At 53.8% G+C, this 16,793-nt stretch overlaps 1 protein-coding gene across 6 annotated transcripts in view; it reads right to left on the bottom strand.

Moving 5' to 3' along the window:
- Positions 1-2,526: 2,526 nt before the first annotated feature.
- Positions 2,527-16,793, bottom strand: part of FRMD6 (FERM domain containing 6) — a 36,518-nt gene continuing 22,251 nt past the window's right edge. For 5 of the 6 annotated variants that reach the window (XM_085060951.1, XM_085060949.1, XM_085060948.1 and 2 more), the window contains 13 exons: positions 13,351-13,534; positions 12,406-12,496; positions 12,116-12,258; positions 11,419-11,495; positions 10,800-10,986; positions 9,674-9,829; positions 9,101-9,166; positions 8,933-9,001; positions 8,072-8,246; positions 6,330-6,665; positions 6,112-6,237; positions 5,339-5,430; positions 2,527-5,257 (listed from right to left, as the gene is read on the bottom strand). In XM_085060951.1, the coding sequence (XP_084917077.1) occupies positions 4,973-5,257; positions 5,339-5,430; positions 6,112-6,237; positions 6,330-6,665; positions 8,072-8,246; positions 8,933-9,001; positions 9,101-9,166; positions 9,674-9,829; positions 10,800-10,986; positions 11,419-11,495; positions 12,116-12,258; positions 12,406-12,496; positions 13,351-13,449 (1,902 nt within the window). In that variant the 5' untranslated portion in view covers positions 13,450-13,534 and the 3' untranslated portion in view covers positions 2,527-4,972. The remainder of the gene's footprint in view (positions 5,258-5,338; positions 5,431-6,111; positions 6,238-6,329; positions 6,666-8,071; positions 8,247-8,932; positions 9,002-9,100; positions 9,167-9,673; positions 9,830-10,799; positions 10,987-11,418; positions 11,496-12,115; positions 12,259-12,405; positions 12,497-13,350; positions 13,535-16,793) is intronic. The other variant, XM_085060953.1, reaches the window with a different exon arrangement.

Here is a 16,793-nt window from a genome sequence, read left to right as displayed (position 1 = left end):
ATTCCTTAAAAAGACACCAGCACGCGGGGGATTTTTGTAATTATCACCCGTTAGTCACCGGTGGCTCACTGGGGTGATGCTGATGGGCACGTCCAGCGATCCTTGTTTTGGGAGGGCTGAGAAAAAGAGGATCCTGTGCCAGGTACAACCATCCTTCCTTAACAGCAGGAGAGAGCAGGGTGGGAAAATTAATTCATAAATTAAGGATACTGCTGCAACATTTCCCTTTTTGCAGCTGGCTCCGTAAAAGTGGCATTTCTCCACGATCGCCCCACAAATCCCAAGTATTTTTTACTTCCCCAGCTGCCACAAAATCGCGATGGGAGCTGCGAAATTTGGGAGTGGGGCAACTGGAGAAGAGATGGTGCAGCTTTTTGTCCGTGTTTAAATCCGTGGAACGGCGAGGCAGAGCAGCAGGAGAGCTGCCAGCAGCAGGGAGCATCCCGGGGAAAAGGCCAGCGTGGCTGCCTGGGGACAGCCGGGGTGGGAACTCGAGGACCTTTCCCTCCCCTGGGGACCTCGGCCGTGCTGAGATGAAGGAGGGATGGAGGTCGAGTCATCAAAGGGAGTGGGATTCATTAAATTCATCCCCATTTGGCCTTTCCTGAGCGCAGCCCTGAGGGAGGGGAGAGCTCCCTCCCCTCCTCCCCTCCTCAGACAGGGCTGGCCGGTGCGACAAACCCTTCCCCATCTGCTTTGGGGAAAATTCCGGGGTTTGAGAGGGCAGGGATGAAATCTGGAGGCTATACTTAGCCGCAGACAATGCAGTCGCCCTCCCAGAAGTGGCTCATTCCCTCGTGCTCCTCCCTCCTGCCCCGAAAATGTCGCCTCTTAGCAGAAATCAGCAATTAGGGCTCGGGACCTGCGGATGGTCAGCGCCCGCCCCGCCCCGGGGCCAAGGGATATTTTTAGAGGACAAAGGGAATTCGCTGGGAACATGCAATTATTTCTGGAGCCCGTGGAAAAGGCACTGGATGCTCCTGGCACTGGGGATGCTGGAGGTGCCAGGGGAGGGGTAAAGCCCCATGGCTCCATCCCTGTCCCTGTCCTTGTCCCCATCCCTGTCCCTTTCACAGGGTTTTTGGAGGAGGGATGAATGGCAAAGGCAGGCAGGATCCAGTGCCCTAGCCTGAAAATAAGGCCTGGCTGTATCCAGGGCCACAGGACAGTCTAAAATGCTGGGAGAAACCACTCTGGAAGGTTTCCTGCTGCTGCTTCCCCATGGGAAAACAAGCTCTTCACCCTCACAGAACCCCGGAATGGTTTGGGTTGGAAAAAATATTAAATCTCATCCCATCCCACCCCTGCCATGGGCATGACACCTTCCACTATCCCTGGTTGCTCCAAGCCCTGTCCAGCCTGGCCTTGGACACTGCCAGGGATCCAGGGGCAGCCACAGCTTCTCTGGGAATTCCATCCCAGCCCCTCATCACCCTCAGAGCAAGGAATTCCTTCCCAAATTCCCATCTCTCCCTGCCCTCTGGCAGTGGGAAGCCATTCCCCCTTGTCCTGGCACTCCACACCCTCTCCCTGTGAGAGGATAAATACACTGAGGATCAAGAGATGCTCCGGAAGCTGGGAATGGGGACAGGGAAAGGCTGTGGGTGTTGGTACCTTCCACAAACAGCTTTCCTGGGCTGGAGGCAGGAGGTGCCAGGATCAGCAAACCTGGCAAAATCACAAGGAGCAGAAGTGGCCAATTATGTTCTGAGGAGTTTAATTAGCGCCAAGTGGGAGATGGGAAGGTTGTCCCTGGTGTTGTGGGGGAGAAAGGTGTCACAAACCCTCCTCAGACACCGGAGAATCCACCCAAAAACTCAGGATGCCACTCGGAGACACATCTTTAACCAACACAGAGGAGATTCCTCCCTCGGGAAACTACCCTGGGTGCTCCCAAACTCCCACCCTGCTGTTCCTGAGGAGAGCAAGGAGGAAGAGGGATTGAAGGGACTGATGGGCTTGTTCATCACACAGCGACTGCTGCCTGTCCCCTGCCCGAGGTGGGGAGCAGGATTGGGGTCCTGGGGGGCTGGGGACACACCCTGTGGCTCTGCTCCACAATTGGGGTTCAACCCTTTATCCCCACAGCTCCTGAAGGTTGGGGACATCCCTGAGCATCTCACTGGGATCCTTATTATTGGCATTCCATACTCCCACTTATTTCAGGAGCTCCCCCAGCTCTTCATCCCCACAGCTCCTGAAGGCTGGGGACATCCCTGAGCATCCCACTGGGATCCTTACTATCGGCATTCCATACTCCCACTTATTTCAGGAGTTCCCCCCACGCCTCCTCTCGACTCCAGAGCGCTGGAACAGGCTGCCACTTCCACAAAAATCACCAAAAATCGGGATTGAAAGGCTCAGCCCATCCCCTGCCCTGCCTGAGGCAGGAGTTGCCTTAACCTGCTCTCCGGAGCTGGGATTGCCGGAGCAGAGAACACAATAAATGCAACGTTGTCCTTAAATTCAGCCGTGCTCCATCTCCTCCTTAAGCCTGGGAGCATTTCAGATCTCCAAGAGCCAAAGTGATGCAAACAACTGTCACTTTATTGTCACGTCCAGCCGTACTGCAAAAGGCACACAACAAACTTCATTGGTACAAAAGAAATTTCGCTCCGGGGGTTTTCGTGTCGTTTTCCTTGAGTTTTGTATTTTTTTTTTAATTTTTTTTTTTTTTTGTTCCTTTTGCAACACAGTCACTGGGCTCTCCCATCGCCCCGATGGGAAGATCCTTTCACAGAAAGGACTATTTTGTGCAGACAGACAGCTCCTTATTGCAGGGGGAACAGCCCGAGGGCAGGCAGGCACAGCCCCTGTCGGAGCCACCCCGGCCACCTGCGGAATAACTGGGAATAAATGGCATCTCTGTGTCCCCTTCCTGCCTGGCACTGCCCCTGTTTGTAGGGATAAACTCCATCACAGCCCTCAGCATCAGCCCAACTCCAGCCCCAGCACTCCACTCCAGCTTTGGCTGCAGGGAAATGGGATGGGGAGAGAAAAAGGGAAAAAGGGAAAAAGGGAAAAAGGAGAGGTCCTGGTTTAGCTGCCCCACGTTGGCAGTGTTGAGCATTTCTTTACACAATTTATCCCCTTGCTCCCCCTAGCTCCGTGTTTCTGCAGGGTGAGGATCCCACGGTGGTGGTGCCACCATGCAGGAGCTGGCAGAGGGGGGACAAAGGGGCTGGGGATGAATTTGGGGAATTTTCCTGCCTGTGCCAGCATGGGAACTGGCACTGCTGGTGCACACACTGCAAACCCAGCCATGGGTGGGGGTCTGGAGTGGCAAAAGTTATCCCAGCCTGGGATGGGGAACCCAGAGAGAGGCTTTTGGGGTGTTTGGTGGGGTCCCCCAAAACCAGAGCAGGGCACTCAGCATCCCTCTGGCTGCCCCATGTGGGTTTAGGGAGGTAAGGATGCTTTAGGGACACCAATCCTCCTGCCTGCCCTGCCAGCATTGGGATGTTGACATTATTTTCCCATAAAACCCCTCAGGCAGGGCCAGCTCAAGCTTTGGGGTGGGGACACAGTGCCAGTGCCACTGTCCCAAGGCAGCTCTCCCATATCCCAACATCCCAAGAGATTTTTTTTTTTGCACTGTGCCTATAGCTACGCTCCATTTCTTTTGGCTCCCCTTTCTCAGCTCCCTCCCCCGACATTTCTTACAAAAATAAGATTGTGCTTACTTATAAAATAATTAGAGTTCTTTTTTTTTTTTTTTTTTTTGGTTTTCTTTTTTAAGAAAAGCTTCCAGTTTAAAAAAACGGTGGTATATCAAAATATGGCAAAACTTTGGCTGTCAATGGCTAAACTCTAATTAAAAATATCCACTACAAAGGCATTGTGCTGTGATAATTAACTCTGCAACGCTTCCCCCTCCGGTACCGACGGCAAATATTCCACCTGGGCTGTCTGGCTTCCCTAGGACACACTCAGAAACCACCCCTGGATGCTCCTAGCACGTCACCATCATCTTCTGGCAGAATTATTCCAGCTGTAAGACACCTAAAGACGCATGAAAAGCCTTGGGAAAAGAGAAGGGAGACTGCAGCGGGAAGAGCCACACGGACAAGGCGGTTGGATGCACATTGTCCTCGAGAGGAAAGTCTGTTTTCTCACCTTAGTGCTTAGAAAAAAAAAAAACCAATAGGATTGTTGGTAGAGTTCGTGAAAGAAGAGAGGCAGATCTTTTGTATAAAAGGTGTTTTAGAGTGGGAGTAAAATGCAGGTGGGTCTGTAAGATCCAGACATATATAAACATACATACCTTGATATATTTATATATGTGTTCTCTAGATATTCAATGTTTGGGATGCATTATTGCAATATCCTTACAGGGCACCTATTTTTTTGCATCCTCCTTTGCTTTCTGTTTCTTTTTTTTTTTTTCTTCTTTTTTGGGTGGGTTCTTTGCTTTTTTTTTTGGTTGTGGGGTTTTGCTCTCAAAAAAAAAAAAAACCCTCGAAGAAAAAAGATAAAAACAAGTTGCAAATGGCTCTGAGAGCTTCCAGCCACCATCCACCTGGCTGGGACTGCTGTGGCCTGACCTCCAGCACGTGATTTTGGAAAATCTGGGATGATGCTCTGCTCCAGGAGCTGCTGGCTGTGCCTTCCTCCATGGAACATCACCATGCCTGGAGATCCCTGGCTGGTTATTGCTGAATTCTCCCTTCCCATACTGGCCTTTAGGGTTATTTACATTTCTTTGGCTTGGCTTGAACACGACAGTCTGGCACTTTCCAGCCACCCTGGAGTCACCTGGGGGCAAGGAGGGGGAGAGGCCACCTCGCCATGAGAAAACACGGGTGGGCTAATGCCAGCTCCAGCTGAGCTCTGCTCCTCCCAGCGGAATAAGACAACTTGTGTTTGGCACAAACTCCTCCAGAATCAACTCCAGGGATTCCCATCCTGCCCCTCATCGGGACAATCCTCCACGGCTTGCAGGGAGCAGGGTGGCATCGGAGCCTCCACGAGCTCAGACCACGAACTCGGGGACTTCATCGTGGGTGAGATCCAAGGAGAAATATTTGCTGGTTCTTTTCACCGGGAAGGCGTCCTGGATGTTGATGCACTGCTGGGCCAGGCAGCCGTTGCAGTAGAGCCCTTCCTCGTCCAGGCCGTGCGCGCAGCCGAAGGTGAAGCTCTGCGCCGTGTCCTGGCACAGGTTGGCCAACTGCAAGAAGTCCTTCTGGTAGAGCCTGATGTCGTCCAGGCTCAGGCTGTGCCGGTCTGTCGACGTCTTGGGTTTCCTGCACGTGGTCTGGGGAGAGGCAAGAGGAGGATCAGGAGGTGCCAGGGAGTTTGGGGTGTTGGGGAACCCCAAAAGCCCAACCCCACCTACCTGGGGTAAGGAGTCGGTGCTCTGTCCCCGCAGCTTCACCACTGTCTCCGAGGAGCTGGAGGTGGAGGAGCTGATCTCCTTCACAATGAGTCCTGAGTGAGGAGAGAGGAAGAGGAGGGTGCAAAGGTTATTTTGGGGTGGCTCAGCTCTCCTGGGATCCTGCTGTCCACGGGGACAAAGGTGCAATGCGGTGCCTTCAGCCCAGCAGCTCCACTTGCAACCAGAACTGACTGCAAAGCATCCCAGATTTGCCCCAAAATAGCTTCCAGGGAGCCTGGCATCCCAAAGACCTCCCAGCAGCTCCCAGCATGGAGCTGGAAATGCTGACAACTTTCTGGGCACAGGCACAGACCCAGAGGAGATCATGGAGTTCAGCTGTTCCCCAGCACTGCCAAGGCCACCACTGCCCCATGTCCCCAAGTGCCACATCCACATGGACTGTAAATCCCCCCAGGGATAGGGACTCCATCACTGCCCTGGGCAGCTATGCCAGGGCTGGACAACCCTTTCCATGAAGAAATTTTCCCTAACATCCAACTCAAACCTCCCCTGGCACAACTTGAGAGACGTTCCTCTATTTTTTACCCCATCTCTCCTCCAGCCCATTGGGCAAACAGCTTTTCCCAGCATCCCAAATGGACACTTCGGGCTAATTCCCCAAACACCAAAGAACCCCAGAACGACCAGGGTTGGAAGGGACCTTAACGATCATCTCATTCCCAAAGGTGTGACTTGCCCTGGGGGATTGGGAACAGAAGCGGCCACCACCTTACCCGAGTGCCCGTTGAACTTGCGGGACAGCAGCATGTCCTCGGTGATGTAGACGCACATGTCGGGGCTCACCTCCATGTCCCCAGCCTGCTCCAGCTCCCGGGGGTCATCCACCAGCATCTCGATTTCTGCCGGACACCACGAGACAGGACGAGTCACCCCTGAGAGCCTTCCGAGCACCCTGCGACCCCAAATCGCGGGAAAACCCAAAGTGCCTCACCGTCATCCTGGGAATCCTCCTCCAGCCGGTCCTTCCCGCCGCTCTCCACGCCGGACGTGTGGGAGCTGCCGTGGCTCGTCATGGAGCTGCAGGTCTTCAGCTTGCGGTGGGCGCCGGCGCCGGAGAATCCATCCTCGGGGCCCATCTCCCGGGGCTTGGGGTCAGCCTCGATGCCGGACGTGTGGGAGCTGCTGTGGGAGGCTGTGGAGTGCCGGGAGAGCCGCTTGTGCCGGATGCTGCCGGCGCTGCTGCCGCTGGCGCGGGAACGTTTCTCCAGCTGCTCCATGTCCAGGTCCAGCGTGTCGCTGATGTAGGATTCCCGGTACTGCTTCTTCTCTGCAGGGAAACATGGAGTCAGCATGATTCCCATCATCCCCGAGGTAAATTGGACCTCCTGGAAGAGGCACCTAGAGGGATTGTCACCTGAGCCCAGCGTGGTGGCACAGCTCTGTGCCGGTGGTATTTAGGGACGGTGGGGCAGGAGCTCCAAACTTGCTGTGTTCTGGGCTGGGCTGTCCCACCAAGAGAGGAGGAGGAAGATGAGTGGAGGAAGATGAGTTGAGGAAGAGGAGAAAGAAGAAGACAGAAAATAAGGAGAGGAGGAGCAGGAAGAGGAGAAAATTAATGAGGGGGAAGAAGATGAGAATGAGAAGGAAGAACATGAAATGAGAAGGAATAAGGTGAGGAGGAAGAAGAAGAGAGGAAAGCAGAGGATGAGAAAGGAAGATGAGAAGGGGAAAGATGAGAAAAAGGAGGAAGAAGAGGAAGAGAAGGAAGAGGAAGAAGAGTAGGAGGAAGAGAAAGAGAAGGAAGAGAAGGAAGAGGAGGAAGAGGAGGAAGAGGAGGAAGAGGAGGAAGAGGAGGAAGAGGAGGAAAACAAAAGTAGAGTAGGATGAAGATGAGAACAAGGAAGAAGATGAGGAAGACAAGGAAGAAAAAGATGGAAAGGGTGAGAAGGAGGAAGAAGTTGAGGCAGATGATGAGGATGAAGAAGAGGAGGAAGAAGATGAGTTGAGGAAGAGGAGAAAGAAGAAGACAGAAAGTAAGGAGGAGTAGGAAGAGAAGAAAATAAATGAGGAGGAAGAAGATGAGAATGAGAAGGAAGAACATGAAATGAGGAAAAAAAAGAGAGGAAAGAGAAGGATAAGGAAAAGAAAGGAAGATGAGAAGGGGAAAGATGAGGAAGAAGAGGAAGAAGATGAGGAGGAGGAAGAGAAACAAGAGGAGAAGGAAGAGGAGGAAGAAAACAAAAGTAGAGTAGGATGAAGATGAGAATGAGGAAGAAGATGAGGAGGACATGGAAGAAAAAGATGAGGATGATGAGGAGGAGGAAAACGAAGAGGAGGATGAAGACGAGAATGAGGAAGAAGATGAGGAAGAAAAGGAAGAAAAAGATGAGGAGGATGAGAAGGAGGAAGAAGTTGAGGCAGATGAGGAGGATGAAGAAGAGTAGGACAAGAAGAATGAATGAGGAGGAGGTGGAGGAGGAGAGAGAGGAAAATGAGGAAGATGAGAAGAGGAAAGAAAAGAAAGATGCTTTCACAAGTGCTTCCTGAGCTCGGAGACAGAATGAGAAACACTGGGAAAGCTGTGCTGAAGCACTGGGAGGAAGTGGGACATCAGAAATGGCAGCAGGGCTCATTCCCACCCCGAGCATCCACGGGGGCTCTGGGCACAGGGCTGGCACCAGGACCAGGCGCTTTTCGAGGCAGCCAAGCCCCGTGGCAGCCTGGAGCACTCACCCTCGTTCTCCTCCAGCCGTCGGACCTGGCGCAGCACGGGCTGCAGGTTCATGTAGAGCCGGTGGCTGCTGCTCAGCAGCTGCAGGAGGTGCCGCGAGCGCAGCGGGCAGCCCGTGTAGTAGATGAGCTTGCGGGCTGAGGGCAGCCCGTCCGGCAGGATCTCGAACTTCTTGCCCTGCGTGGGACAAGGGAGATGTCAGGAGCAAAGAGGAGAATGTTCCCAATTCTCAGCTGGTCCTGCTGCAGCTCCTTGTTACCCCGAGGGGTTGTTGTCACCTGCTGGGGTCTGTGGAAAAGCATCCCATGACCATATCTGAGCCTAGGAGAGGCTCTGCCTGGGGATTGTGGAATTGTGGAGTGGTTTGGGGTGGAAGGAGGCTTAAAGAACGTCTAGTCCAACCCCTTCCACCTTCCACTGTCCCACATTGCTCCAAGCCCTGTCCAACCTGGCCTGGAGCACTTCCAGGGATCCAGGGGCAGCCACAGCTTCTCTGGGAATTCTATCCCAGCCCCTCACCATCCTCACAGCCAGGAATTCCTTCCCAATATCCCATCTATCCCTGCCCTCTGGCACTGGGAAGCCATTCCCTGTGTCCTGTCCCTCCATCCCTTGTCCCCAGTCCCTCTCCAGCTCTCCTGGAGCCCTTTAGGCCCTGGCAGGAGCTCTGATGTCTCCCTGGAGCTTCTCTTCTCCAGGTGAACACCCCCAGCTCTCCCAGCCTGGCTCCATAGGAAAATGCTCCAGCCCTTGGAGCATCTCCATGGCCTTCTGTGGACATGTTCCAGCAGTTCCATGCCCTTCCTGCACTGAGGACCCTGGAGCTGGAAGCAGTGCTCCAGGGTGGGGATGGTGACACTCACCACAAAAACCAGTTTTCCCACATTTGTCCAAGGGAAGTCGTAGAGCAGCTGCTTCTCCTCATCCAGGTTCTGCAAAAATAGGAGAGAGCCATGGCTGAGGATTCTGGCAGGAGCTGAGCTGAGCTGAGCTGAGCTGAGCTGAGCCATCACCTTCATTCAGTCACCTACCTGGAAAATCTGGATGCCCCGTGTTGTCAGCCCCAGAGTCAAAGAAGCCTCCACTTCCCTTTTGTCCTAATGGGAAAAAAATGGTTTTAAATACACAATTTGCAGCATGACGTGGATGAATCTGCCCCATCTCAGCCCAGGGATCCTCCCACAGTCGCCCCAGTCACCATTTATAATTAACGTGGCAAATTAAAAATGAAAAGTGACTTTGGATGCAGGCAGAGAGTGGCAGCATGAAATTTAGATTAGATGTAAGGAAGAAATTATCCCTGTGAATGTGCTGAGGCCCTGGCACAGGCTGCCCAGAGAAACTGTGGCTGCTCCTGGATCCCTGGAAGTGTCCAAGGCCAGGCTGGAGCAATCTGGGATAGTGGAAGGTGTCCCTGCCCATGGGGTGGAATGGATGAGCTTTAATGTCCCTTTTAACCCAAACCATTCTGGGATTCTATTAAAACACCTCACGCTCTCTCAGCAAATAAACTTCTTTGCTCCAGGAAGAAAAGCCCAGCATGTATTCCTCAGGGAGGACATTCCCAAAATGAAGCTGCCAGAAGCCACAGGGCCAGGGCTCACCTTGTACAACCTGTAGTAGTGCACAGCCACGTCGTCCAGCCTGACAGCCTCCTTGATGTACTTGAGATGGGCTTCCGAGGCTGTCAGGGCAAACTGGTCCTTGTGCATGTTGGGGACATGTTTCAGGATGTAATCCTTGCCCCTCTTGGCAACCACCTGTTTGGAGGAGAAGGGAAGCTTGTCCAGATGCTCTGTGCTCACTCAGGGCTGGATGGTGGCCCTGGAGCTCCTGGGAGTGGTGATTGCAAGGGAAAAGGGGAAATTGGGAATTTGTGATAGAGACCTCTGAGCAAAAATAAAATAGGATTTCCCAGCAGGATTTCCCACTGGGATGTGTAAGCCATGTGCCCATGCTGTGGTGCTTACACCATTGGTGGCACCTGTGTGACAGTGACACACAGACTCCCAGTGGCTGGGGACATGGCCCTGGGGCCGTCACTCCTCAGTGATGTGTGTGAAAAAGGGACAGGCTGGCAGATTTTGGGACAAAACCAGAAAAGAGGTTGGAAGAGAGAAGAAAAGGATGTAGGAAGACCTTCAGGCACCTGAAGGGGCTCCAGGAGAGCTGGAGAGGGACTTGGGACAAGGGCCTGGAGTGACAGGACACAGGGAATGGCTTCCCACTGCCAGAGGGCAGGGAGAGATGGGAGATTGGGAAGAAATTCTTCCTTGTGAGGGTGGTGAGGCCCTGGCACAGGGTGCCCAGAGAAGCTGTGGCTGCCCCTGGATCCCTGGCAGTGTCCAAGGCCAGGCTGGACAGGGCTTGGAGCAACCTGGGACAGTGGAAGGTGTCCCTACCCATGGCAGGGGTGGCACTGGATGGGCTTTAAGGTCCCTTCCAACCCAAACCACTCTGGGATTCTGGGATCTCATGACACACTTCCCAAAGGGCTGCACCTGACAGTGGTGGGATGATGTCCACAGGGAATCCCCCTGGGCATCCCTGCAGCACACAGGGAATTCCCCACCAACCCCACCAACCCCACCCCAGCTATTTCCATCCCCACAGCTCTTCCAGGCTACAAACAACCAGGATTAACCCAAGGATGCAACCCAAAGGCTCTGAGCAGCCCAGCATCAGGAGCTTCACCACCCTTAGACCAGCCACCCCACCAGCATGTCTCACCCAGGCAGGGAAATATGCCTCGGGGTCGAAGTATTTCCCGTAGTGCTTGTTGCGCTTGAAGTCGCCCAGGTCGGCTTGCAGGGCGAAGGCAGTGAGCAGGAAATAAGCTTCTTCCCTCAGCACACACTGCGAGTGCAGCACCTGCTTCCTCAGGTGCCAGTAGTAGTAGTACCGAGCTGTCCTGTCACTGTGGGAGGGACAGGGACAGCGGGAGGAGGGAGCAGCCAGGGGACACCAGCCGGCCAGCCCTCAGGGTGGGGCTGTGCTCCCTCTTCCCTGGTTTATGTTAAAATTCCCACTTGGCATCACAAATCCCCACCCCCAGAAAGGTCTCTAGATGCCACTGTGTCCCCAAAAACCCTTGGAAATTGTTTTATCCCCACAGCAGAGCCTGCAGCTCCCACCCAGCCATAGGTGAGCTCAAACCAGGCTGTGCTAAACCCCTAAACGTGATATCCCCAACCCCCCAAAAGGCTTTGTCATCGCTGGCTGGGGGCATTGTCCCCACTCAGCATCCACCCGTGAACAGCCCCAGCTTTTGGGATGTGATCAGCACCCCACAGCACCCTGAGGCTGCACAGCCACCCCTGGAAATGCCCCTGGATGAGGCACACCCTACCTGATGAGCCTCCCGTTCTCCACGTAGTACTGCACTCGGAAGTGGATGATCATCGGGGGGCCAAACTGGTCAATCCCCTGGAATGGAGGAGATTTTCAGGAATCCCATGGGGATCCCAGCATCACACCCCAGCCCTCAACTCAGATCTCTGGGGTCATGTCTGTCACAGCTGTCCCTTGCCCGCCATGGCACTGATGGCTTAATTTAATTTTTTTCCTCTATTAAGAGTTTGGCACCCATTTTTCCTTCACAAAATGCTGGAAATTTAGGGGATTTGGATTTAAAAAAGCAAGTGGTTGGGTTTGAGAACCCCCAGAGGGTCTGCAACACCCTCAGTGCTGCAATCCTTCTCCTAGTCCATCATCCACCAGTTCAGCACTGGAGCCTTGACACCTCCCCCTCGGCACTGGAATAATGAAAAGGTGCTTTGGGGAGAAAAAATCCCAAAATTGATTTTGGAACTTGGGAGAAGGGACCTTAAAAATTCTGCTGAAGTATAAGGGAGGAAAATAAAATCCGAGCTCCAGGGATGGAGCGTGGAGGATGCAGCCCCAGCAGGGCCACGTGGTTGGAGTGACAACCCCAGGGGTGTCACCAACACCGCCCCCAGGGATGTCACAGTGCACATCCACCCCCCAGCCCCACACTGACTAACAGCCCCCCACCCCTGGCAGCATTCCCAGCTCCTGGAAGTGACCTGCGACGGGGACAGAGGTGGCCTTACTGCCGTCAGCTCTCCATGCAAGACCTCACCGCTGACCTTGCTGGCCTCCTTCTTCCACTCCTTGGGGCAGTACTTGTAGAGTTTCTGGGCCAGGTCCATGTACACGTGCTCATTGTCTGCGAGGGACAGAGGTGGCATCAGTGTCCCCAGTGTCCCCTGCCTCCCACCACGACCCATTAGAGGGTGGAGAGGGACTGTGACCTCCTCGTCACCTAACGAGGCCACCAAAAGGGTTAATCTCCACACCTAAGCCCCTGACTTACTCTGGATGACGCTGAGCCCGAAGAGGTGACAGTCCTTCAGCCTCAGGAGGTCACACACCTGCACCAGTAACTCTTGGCACAAAATCTTCACCTGCAAAAAAAAAAACCAAACCCATATGAGCCCCAGGTGTATCTGTGCCCACCTGAGCCAGGCAGGGAGCACCAACCCCACACCAGGACCCCGAGCAGGATGGGGGTGACAGCTGGACTGTGGGGTCAGTTCTCCATGGGAAGTCTCCAAAAGCATGGGATGCTCTGCCAGGGATGGGATGCTCATGAAGCAGCTCGAGAACAGCAGGTGGTAGAGGAGCCAAACACTGGGGAGATGTTTTGGGGGCAGAAATCAGAACATTCATAGTCTCATTACAATCCCTGGACAGCTTCCACTATGCCAGAGTGATCCAAGTCCCATCCAACCTGGCCTTGGTCACTTCCAGGGATCCAGGGGCAGCCACAGCTTCTCTGGGCACCCTGTGCCAGGGCCTCACCATCCTCACAGGCAAGGATTTATTCCTATTATCTAATCTAAATCTTTCCTCTTTTAGTTTAAAACCATTCCCCTTATCCTATCACTATCTGCCTCTTTCCAAATCTCTCTCTCCATCTTCTTTATAAGCTCCCTTTAAGTTCTGAAAGGAATTTAAATTTTTTTCCTCCATCAGAAGAAACATTAGGTGGGGGAATTTCACATTCAATGCTCCATCCCAATCAGAGCCAAAGCCCTTTCTGTTTATTCTCTGGGCTACAGGAGGCTGAAGTGCCATCCAGGAGGGATTTGTGGAGCGAGGGCTGAAGGATGGGGCTCATCACCCTCCCCAAACCCCGCTGCAGCCTTCAGGGGAACAACTCCTGTGAATTTCCCCGGCTGGGCGAGGCCAGGAAGGCTCCAGATGGAACCCAGGGTGTGAAATGTGAGCGCTCAGGGAGCTCCCCAGGCTGCCTTACGTTGATGATGATGTTGAGGGAGTCGTCGTTGGGGAGGAAGATGCACACGCTGCGCCGGTCCTGCATGACTCTGTTGTTGTGGAAGGGCAGCTTGCTCATCGTGCTCCTGGCAGGGGGCTCAGGGGGTGTTGGGGGTCACCTCACCGGCGGGCCGGGGTGGCCTCAGGCCCCATGGGTGCCATCCCTGTGGGACAGAGCATGGTGAACCCCAGGATGGCACCCTGAGCTCCCCACATCCCACTGCAGGTATCCCTCCCGCCCCTCAGCATGGCCTCACACGGTGTGGGGTCACATTTGGGGTGAACCCCAAAACCCCTGGGCACACCCCACCACAGCCACCCCGTTCCAACCCCCTGGTTTTTGGCCCAGCCCCAAAAACCTGAGCCAGCAGTTTGATTCTCCCCCAGGCTCGGGTTTGGAAAAAGCTCAAGAAAGGCTTTCCTGGCATAATTAAAATAAATAAAAGTTGATCCGCTGGGAATAACCCGGTTGGGCCAGCAAGGAAGCAGGTTTCTCTGCCAGCCGTGGAAAGGCAAGGAAATGCTGTGGACACCACAACCTTTCCAGCATCCTTCACCCCAATCCTACTCTTTACTGGCATTAAACAAAACAATCCAAGCACTAACAGATGGGAATTCCCACTCAAAGCCAACGAATCCATCCCAGCACTGACCCCAGGAAATTCTCATTTCTGAGGGTAAATATTCTTTTTTACCCCACTGTCCACAGGGACACAAATTCCCACGTGACACCATGAGGATGGACTTTAAACCCTGACCTAGTTCAGCCTTTTCCTACCCCAGATTTTCGCTGGCACCCAGACAGCAGAGCATCTCCCTTGTCACCAAATATTTGCTTTGGGCTGAATGGAAGTGCCTTTGGCTTCTGAAAGCCTGGAATTCACGTATTTCTGCAGCAGCACGGGAAAAAAAGTGCCCCGAGGTGACTTTTTGTTGGCAGCTCCTGGGGTTTTACAGAAATTGGGAAATCTGAAGGTGATGTTTTCCCATCTCAAGGGCACTCTGGGTCTGCACCACTGAGCATTGTGTCTGTACATTGTGAATTGTGCATTCTATCCGTGGATTTCAAACGTGTGTCGTGGCCATGCAGTGCATCCATGCATCATGGCACCCATGCATTGCACCCATGCTGTGGGATGGTCTGTTGTGGCCATGTATTGCAGCCATGCATTGCATCCTGGCCATGCATTGCACCCACACATTGCATCCATGCGTTGTGGTGGTGCATCATGTGTTGCATCCATGTGCATCATGGCCAGGCACTGCATCCATGCATTGCACCCACATTTTGTGGCATCTGTGCATTGCATGTGTGCATCACAGCTGTGTCATGGCCATGCATTGCATCCATGAATCCATGGATTGTGGGATGTATTCTGGCCCTGCATTGCATCCATGCATTGATTCGGAACATCATGGCATCCATGGATTGCAGCTGTGCAGTGCAGTATCCATGCATTGTGTTGGAACCTCATGGCATTCATGCATTGCATCCATGCACCACAGATGAGCATCCTGGCCATGCACTGCACCTCTACACTGCATCCATGCATTGTTGGAGCACCATGGCACCCATGCATTGTATCCCTACACCACATCCTGGCTTCTCTGTGCCAAAGCCTCACCACCCTCCCAGACAGGAATTCCTTCCCAGTGTCCCATCCAACCTTGCCCTCTGCCAGTTTAAAACCATTCCCTCCAGTCCTGTCCCTCTCTGGCATTCCAGGGCTGTTCATCCCCACACCAACCACTGCATTTCCTCCTCCTCCTCCTCCTGCAGCCTGGATTGGTCCCAGAGCAGCAGGGATTAAACCACACGAGCTGGTGTCAGCAGAGCGCGGACATCGGAGGGAAAAAACCAACCCCAAACCGTACATTTTGGTATTTTACAGAAAACCTCGCAGTTCCCGCTGCTGAATGAGAACATTCCACCAGCCCACCACACAGGGACGGTCCCTGTGGAGATTCCCTCAATTCCAGGCGCTTCCCAGGGGCTCTGCCAGTGCTGGGAGCTGCAGGGATTCAGCGAGGGGACACACAAAGCCCTTTCCAGGGTGCTGTGCCTGCAGCAGCCTCGGCCAGACGCCGGCAAATTCTTTCCGAGCATCTGCTGCTCATTCCGACAATGTCAGCTTTGATTCCCCGCGACCCCGCGCCGAGTCATTCCTGCTCCGGCGGAAATGTTGACTGGAGGCACAAACGTGGGATCGTGGAATGGTCTGGGTTGGAAGGGAGCTTTAAAGATCTAGCCCTGCCTTCCCGGCTCCAAGCTGGAAAGATCCTGGATGGCAGGGAGAGCCCCCCCTGGATTGCCCCGCAGCAGACGGGGTGACACAGGTCACCCCACACTCCAAGCAGGAACCTCCATCCCAGGCAGTTTTCCAAATGTTTTTCCATCCAGGGAGCAAAATCAGCTGGAAAAAACACTGGGAATGAGGACTTGGGCACAGATCAGCCTCTGCAGCGTGAGGAGATCCACGTCTTCCAGCCATGTTTTCCCTGCTTTGGGAAAAGAGCATTAAAACTCCACAGGAAGGCACTGCAAACTGCTCATAACTCCAGAGCCACGCCGAGAAAATTCCTCGATCCACCGTGTTTTCCGGGCCCAGGCTGCTGGAATATTGTCTCAATCCCTCATGCTGATGCCATGGGATAAATCCTGTCGCAAAGCTCTGCCGCAAAGAAAACATCCCACAAAAAACCTGGGGAAAGCAGCCGCGGCCGGCGCTGCTGACTCGGCGAGGGATTTGTTCATCCCGGGGTCCTGCAAACACATCCGAGGGCAGGCAGAGCCTGGGGTGGCTTCAGATGGAGGTGCTGGAGCAGCTTCTTGTCAGGAACATAAATTTGGATGTAATTCCAGGGTGGGGATCGAGCATGGCTTGGGCTGAGGTAGGGTTTTCTTCCAGATTCCGTGGATGTGAAGCGAGGCTGGGTGGATGAGCAGCGTTTTCCCCTCTCCGTGGATTTTGTCGGATTTAAAAGAAGCGGATAAGTCTCAGTCCTCATGGGTTTGGGTCAGGTTTGTACCCCCATGGTACCCACCAGGCACCCCTGTTCAACCCAGCCACGATCCACAGCCTCCAGGCAGATCCTGCCCTTTTCTCCATCACCCAAATCCATCCCTGCTTGACAAAATATCCGCTTTAAAAAAAAAAAAATTCTGCCCTATCAGACATCTCCATCCCCGGAGGGATTTAACAGCCATGTGGCACTCGGGGACGTGGGTTAGTGGGTTGGATGTGATCCCAGAGGTGTTTTCCAACCTAAACAGCTCCACAATTCCCTGATTCTAACCCACTGCCAGGCTTTTGTTCCAGCTCTCCTGGAGCACCCCAGGGGCTAGGGAAGGGATCCAGCCCAGGACCCACACGTAGGCAGAGGCCAGAGGCTGCCCAGAGCGCGGGGCGAGACGGGAAGATG

Source organism: Lichenostomus cassidix, chromosome 5 (genome assembly GCF_008360975.1).
Source record: "Lichenostomus cassidix isolate B80296 chromosome 5, HeHo_3.0, whole genome shotgun sequence".
NCBI classification, from domain to species: Eukaryota; Metazoa; Chordata; class Aves; order Passeriformes; family Meliphagidae; genus Lichenostomus; species Lichenostomus cassidix.
This window is presented reverse-complemented; position numbering and strand designations above follow the sequence as displayed.